Source organism: Anguilla anguilla, chromosome 1 (genome assembly GCF_013347855.1).
Source record: "Anguilla anguilla isolate fAngAng1 chromosome 1, fAngAng1.pri, whole genome shotgun sequence".
NCBI lineage: Eukaryota > Metazoa > Chordata > Actinopteri > Anguilliformes > Anguillidae > Anguilla > Anguilla anguilla.
The window spans coordinates 24,367,184-24,374,479 of NC_049201.1; the positions used below are offsets into that span (position 1 = coordinate 24,367,184).

At 51.2% G+C, this 7,296-nt stretch overlaps 1 protein-coding gene across 1 annotated transcript in view; it reads right to left on the reverse strand.

The window, feature by feature from the left end:
* Nucleotides 1-2,439: 2,439 nt before the first annotated feature.
* The window catches only part of ralgapa2 (Ral GTPase activating protein catalytic subunit alpha 2), a 113,525-nt gene continuing 108,668 nt past the window's right edge, over nt 2,440-7,296 (reverse strand). The window contains exon 38 of the mRNA XM_035384366.1: nt 2,440-2,579. Within this exon, the coding sequence (XP_035240257.1) occupies nt 2,440-2,579 (140 nt within the window). The remainder of the gene's footprint in view (nt 2,580-7,296) is intronic.

Here is a 7,296-nt window from a genome sequence, read left to right on the forward strand (position 1 = left end):
AACGTTACTGTTTGCTGCTGTTTTGCTCTCTGTTAGAGGAGATTAAAGTTATCAGATTCACACTCGTGTGTGATAGTATGCTGCAGGGACCACATGTGCTGCTATGTTAGATACTGGTTTCCAATGCAGTGCTTAGGCTAGCGATTGCTAACAAAAATAAAGTGTTTTTAAAAGACGGTGGGTCGTAGTTGCAGCATAAATTTAATCAGAAGCCTGTTTTTTAAATCTTTTACAGCAGGATGCCATGAGTGCCTCTTTCAGAATTTTTCCCTTAATGTGATTTAGGGGAGGTGTACCGCCTCTCCCATAAAGCACTGGGGGAAGCCCTACCATAGCCTTCCTGACTATGAGCATTAGTAAAGACACCATGTTAAAGTGCCTCACTCAGGAATTCCCCCTTGGGTTGGATAGTTTTGTTCGGCCAAAGCGCTGGTCAAATCCTGACCGTGGCTGAAGCATTAGCATCTATAGCACCACCACCCGTGGAGGGATGGCTTAATAAAGCAGGGCAATCGTTACCCCCACCACCTCGTAGCACGAGAGCGCCTCCTCTGGTCTACACAGCAGCTGCGCGGCTCAGCAGCGGGTCGAAGCAGCGGGAGCTCGGTGCGCGCACTTTGAAGGACGCCCCTGTTAGGTGTTCCAAGTGCCACGCTTTCAATGACAAAGGGTCCCCCAGAAGTGTCCACGTCTCCCGGGGCAACAGAAAGGTTTCCAGGCTGAGCTGTCGCAGAGGGGATCAGGATCAGCGATTGACTGAGAAGCATTCTAATTGACTGAGCAGCATTCTCCAAACTCACTGAATAGCGGTCTCCTGATACGCCGTTCAGCGGTCTCCGAAATCAGCGAATTAGCAGTATCCAAATTCACTGATCAGTGATCTCCAAACTCACTGATAAGTGTAAATACGACGATCAGCGGTCACTAAGTTCACCGATTGGTAATCTTGTTATTCGCCGAAAAGCAATCTCTAGATTCACTGATTCGCAGATCAGGCCAATATAAATTCAAATACACACACGGCCAACACAACAAACCCAAAAAAAGCAACAACCAAAAAGTAAAAAGACAATATTTAATCAAAAATGAGTTTTCCTCATTGACAAAATTCAATATTTCAACATTTCAAGAGTATAAGAATCTGAAAATAAGAATAAACCCAACAGTATCGCAAAGGTTTTGGGATGGCATCAGCTATTTTTCATGGGAAAATGTGTGTGTGTGAGCGCAGGCGTGCGTACGTGTGTGTGTGTGTGTCTTTGTGTGTGCTGTATGTGGCTGTGTGTGTGCGTATGAGCGTGAATGTGTGTATGTGTGCCTGTGTGTTCTCAGTGTGTCTCTCTGTGTGCTGCGTGTGTATGCGTATGTGCATGAGTGTGTGTTCTCAGTGTGTGTGTCTGTGTCTGTGTGTATGTCTTTGTGCGTGTGTTCTCAGTGTGTGTGTGCGCGTACATGCGTGCATGTGTGTGCCTGCGCCTTCTCAGTGTGTGTCCGTGTGTGTGTGCGTGTGTGTGTGTGTGTGTGAGTACGCGAGTGTGTCGTGGCGGAGGGCGGTTAGCTACAGGAGGCACTTCCTGTCCATTACTCCCCCTGATAGAGTGAAAATAAAGACGCGGGGTCCGTGTAACTCTACCTGACACATGCCCAGTTCAACCGGAAAGGCAAGAAAAGAGGGAAGAAAAAGAATCCCTGGAAAGCTAACAAAGGGCGACAGAGTTAACCCCGCCTCCCGGGCGTCGGGAAAACAGACAGCTGTCGAGCACGTCGAGCGGAATGCTAAGCGCGCCTTTGTATCGGGTTCGAGTTTGAAGAAACGCAGATAAGACTATGACCTCTCGCTGACGGCCTCGCTGAATGCGGCAAAGACATTTAAATTTCAGACGAGCGGAATACGAATTAGTAAAGAGCTATGCGGTAAAGCCAGCTAGGACCAAGACAAATCTCCCAAGTGTTTTATTGTGCGTTCATACTTAATTATCAATAATAATTACTGATTGTTATTTTTAATTTATCTACAAGCCCTGATGAGAAGCCTCGATCAAAATATTTGCAGGATAAAAATCACGTGGGTAAAATATGTAGACTGTAGACTGTACTAATAATTACATAAGTCCTGACCGCAAAAAAAAAGGAGCATCGATTGATTTCGTGTTCTTGGAACAAACAAATCCCTCCCAACCCTCGTACTCTGCTTCCCCTGGTTCAGCCAATCGAAACAAAAACAGAAAAAGTCATCCCCCCTTCAGCTGTCACCCGCCTGGTTAAGAGGGGTCTACCTGTGCAGGAGAGCCTGTGAAACTGGAGCGAGTGACCCAGGGGGGTCTGACAGCGCGGGGGGGGGGGGGGGGGGCTAGGGAGGGGGGGGAAGTGAAAGGGACAGAGGAAAGGAGTAACGCCGCGAGTTAGCGCACGTTAGCACAGGGGGGGGGCGTACAGGCGCTAGCGAAAGTCGGGCACCATACGCCACGCGGGGGAGAGGCCCGCCTCCCGCCGCGGCCGAGGGCCGGCCCTTACAGCGAAGGAGGGGCGGGGCCAGCGGGGGGGAGAGGCGGACCCCGCTGACTCGAACACGCCGGACGCTGTAAGGGACAGCGGGAACAGCTGGTCGGCCAGCGAGGCAAGGGCCGGTGGAGGTCCGCTAGGGCGCTAATGAGATTAGCCTAAAACATTCAGCAGGGGTGTGGAAACCGGAACCCCCGCCCCCCCCCGTCTCCTCCTCCTCCTCCTCCTCTCCTTCCCGTGCCGGACTTGGGACCGCAGAGGGAGATCAGGCACGTAAATCAGGTCCGATGTTTGGGGGGCAGCGGGATTTAGGGGAGCTATGTAAATTGCACCCTGCGATGCAGGCGGAGGAAGGGCGTGGTCACAAGGCCGGCCCCTTGTCTGAATGCTGAGTCTCATCACAGCAAAAAGGGGGGAAAACGGACAAACACTTTTCTGTTTAATATGCCGTGCTCGTAATGTTTACTTTCATGAACATCAAAAGAGTGCCAGAAAGGTAACTAGATTTTGTTTAAAAAATAAATAAATAAATAAATAAAAAATAGATGTGCTTAGGGTCAAAGCAGGTGCTAGAGAAGATGGGGGCCGGGTTTCCAGAACGTTCTCTCTTCAGTGAACAACCGGAGTAAAGGAGGAAGTTGGCTAGCTTACTTTCGCCTCATTTGACCCCGTCTGAGTCTGAGATGTACCTGGCCCAGGACAATTCCCGGCGAGGTCACCCTGCTCAAGCCGCGGCCAATCGGAACGAAGGCCTGCCGTGACAGCACCCTCCCAGCCGCCCCGCTGTTCCCGCCCCGCGCTCCACGGCTCCCTCCGCAGGCGCTCTCGAAACCAAACCGAGGAGCAGATTGATGCTTCCCTGCGCCTGGGTGTGGGTTTGCTCTGGAGCGGAGTCGAGCAGACAAGGCCTGTGTCGAAGTCAGAACTTGAGCAAACAGGAACAACGACTCTTCGGGCGCTGTCGCTACCCTGGCAACCTTGAGTCCGAGGAAAGAGATCGGGAAGAAAAACGGAACGGAAAACAAAAAACCGGCGCCCCCTCCGCGCCGCACGTTAGCGTTTATGAATATTAAAATGTTTCTGAATATTACTTTTTCATTTGGACTGAACGAGCTGCTTCGGGGGCTGACGCTTTGATGATGAGATCTGCTCGGCCGCCGCTGCCAGGGGTGGCGAGGGATATTGGAACGAATAACATTAGCGCTGAAAGGCTCCGCAACGACAACGTAGCTTTTTTTTATTCCTTCCTTTCTTTCGGCGGGCTGGGGTGTGTGTGCTCACGCGTGCTCATGTGTGTGTGTGTGTTTGCTCTCACGTGCTTGTGTGTGTGTGTGCGTATATGTCTGTGTGTGTGTTTGTGCGCGATCAAGTGTGTGTATGTGTGCTCACGCGTGCCTGTGGGAGTGTGTGTGTATGTGTGCTCACGTGTGAGTGTGTGCGTGCGTGTGTGTGCTCACGAGTGCCTGTGTGTGTGTACATGAGTGTGTGTGCTCACAAGTGCCTGTGTGAGTGTGTGGGTATGTGTGCTCACGTGTGAGTGTGTGCTTGCGTGTGTGTGCTCACGCGTGCCTGTGTGTGTGTACATGAGTGTGTGTGCTCACATGTGCCTGTGTGAGTGTGTGTGTATGTGTGCTCACATGTGCCTGTGTGCGTGCGTGTGTGTGCGTCTGTGTGTGTGTGCGTCTGTGTGTGTGTGCGTGCGTGTGTGTGTGTGTGCGTGTGTGCAGAGCAGAGTGTCAGTGGCGGCCGGCTCTTCCCCACACCGCCGTGCCACCGAGAAGCCGGTGCTTCCATGCCCGGCAGAGGAGCAGATTATGGGTATTGATCGAGGCCTGGAGGCGGGGGCCGGACGCGTGGGGGGGGGGGGGGGGGCTCATCGATCCGTCCGCCGCGGAGAGAGCGCTACAGAATGAAGGTCAGCGGCCCTTCATCGCACCTATTAGAGGCTGTCCCCCGGCTGCCGCCCCCGAGTCCTCTCATTGGCGGGACTGACAGACCGCCAAACCCTGCGATCTCCCCCCCCCCCCGAGAGAGCGCCAGAGACAAGCCCGGGGGGGGGGACAGCACAGAGGTGCCATGAGGGTACAACTCAGCTAGTCTAACCAAAATGAAGAAATGTCATTTTTACGATTTGTTTACTAATAAAATAATGATTTACTTTTCAGTTCATAAATAGCAAATTTTATAGGAAAACTTGAATGGGTTCCTGTTATCACCATTGTTAGGTCGAAACTGCGTGATTTCCGAAGGTGTGACGCCAGGAATTTCCATGGCAATGATTACTGCCTTGAGGGCTAGCAGACTGCTCTATAATTTCATACTGGATACAGACAATGATTGACAAAGCATCAGCCAATCGAATTTTGATGCATCGTTATTAGAACGTCCCCAGGACGCCTACTGTTTCAGCTACCCCTGTTTGATGTCATTAACGTTTGTGCCAGTAACAGTTGCTTGGACAGGCGACCATGTACAGTTCTCAAAGACAATGGTGGAAATTGAAGGTGCATTTGATCTCATTGCGATATTAGAGCACTAAAGGCTAATTGGAACTGCCCAAGAACCAAAGCACCCCCACTCATCTGTGAAACATGGTGGTGGTGGTGTTATGGTTTGGTCATGACTGGGTGCTCAGGTACTAGCTCAGTTTGTGTTAATTGATTACAATATGTAACTGCTGATAGCAGCAGAATGAATTCTGACGTTTACAGAAACATCTTATCTGCTCAAGTTCAAGCAAATGCCTCCAAACTCATTGTGCTTCATCCAACAGCAAGACGATGATCCGTAAACACACTTCAAAAGCAACAAATTAGATTTTCAAAGCTAAACACTGGAAAGTTTTTGATTCGCCAAGTCAGTCACCCGATCTGAACCCAAAATCACCTGAACACCTGGTGATGTCTATGGGTCACAGACTTACAGAAGTCATTGCATGCAAAAGATATGCAACAAAGTACGAAACATGACTGTAGTTTCTACATGCTGACACCAAAATGTATTAAAGAATGTCCTTCAAAAAAAGCTGAGAATCTGCACTTTAACCACATTTTAATTTTGATTACAAACCTAAAATAGTGGAGCACAGAGCCAAATGAAGTAAAAATATGTCTCTCTCTCAAACATTCTGGATGCCACTGTATGCGGCGCACCCAAATGTCAGGTCAAAACAAGCGCGCCGAGATCTGAAGGCACGGGAGTAAACGAACGCAGGCGGCTTCGTACGGCGGAATAATTCTCAAACGCGGCGGACGGTTTTAGCAGATTGCTCCATGCGCCGGGGCCCGGGGGCCGGGGGCCGCGGGGGAGCAGGATAAAAAGTCTTCGCGCCCCCCCGGCGCTCCGGCGGCGAGGAGGGTCCCGAGATTAAAGCGCGTCGAAGAACCACGCCCGTCCGCCGCCGCCGCCGCCTCCTCCTCCTCCTTCAGCGGAGCTTCAAAGGAAAAAAAAGCTTTCTCCCCGCCGGACTCCGCCTCCCCCCCGGCCGCCACGCTTCCGTCTATCGCCACCCTCCCGGGCCGCCCGAGCCGTCGCGCCGAATCGAGCGAGAGGCCGAAGCGATAAAAACATTTTAACGGCGATTATTCCCAAGATATTACACTGGATTCTAAAAACGAGCATTAACATAACATAGCATAATGTAACATAACGTAACGTAACGTAACGTAACGTAACGTAACGTAACGTAACGTAACGTAACGTAACGTAACGTAACGTAACATAACACAACACAACACAACGTAACATAACATAACATAACATAACATAACATAACATAAAACGTAGCGTAACGTAACATAACATAACGTAACGTAACATAACATAACATAACATAACATAACAAAACATAACATAACATAACATAACATAACATAACATAACATAAAACAAAACGTAACGTAACATAACATGACATGTTTGTTATTTATTTTGTAGAGATGTTAACGTCAAACACAATGTAAAATTGCAAAAGGCAGTGTTTGTTTCATTTTTTTCACGGTTATTGGAGGGGGTTGAGGGGTGGGGGTAGCAGGAGGGAGGTAAAGCACGCACTTTCAAATCAAGTCCCGCTCAGGGCTCCGAAATGATATCGCTCTGGAGTTTTGTGTGCGGCCGTAGAAGAAGGGGGGGGGGGGTGAAGACACTCGGTCGAGTGAGCTGGGGGGGGGAGGTCGCTTTCGCCGCAGCCTCGGAGATGAAGCGCGGCGGGGATGGGAGGGGCGGGGCCGGGGCCGAGGGCCGAGGGCCGGGGGACCGGGGGACCGGGGACGGGCGAGACCGCTCGCCATTCGCCGATGGTCATTCTTCTGTACGAAAATCCAATTAGCACAAGTGATCCCGCGACCGGGGAGAGACGGTCGGCTGGAAGCCTCTTCATTACTCCGGCGATGCGGGAGGAGCACGCGCCGCGCCGCGCCAGCCTCTATGCCCGCGCGCGGGGTCACGCCGCTCCCTTTGAAGGAATATTAAACTAATTACCCCGGAGAGCGGCCGCACCGCGAGGCGGCGGATTGCCCCGGCGTAGAGCGGGGGGGCCCGAGAGTACGCCTGGGGCTGCGGGCGGGCGAACGACAGAGAGACAGAGAGAGAGAGAGAGAGAGAGAGAGAGAGAGAGAGAGAGCTACCGACAGAGAGAGAGAGTTACACAGAGAGAGAGAGAGAGAAAGAGAGCTATGCACTGAGAGAGAGAGAGAGTTACAGAGAGAGAGAGAGAAAGCTACCGACAGAGAGAGAGAGTTACACAGAGAGAGAGAGAGAGAAAGAGAGTGATGCACTGAGAGAGAGAGTTACAGA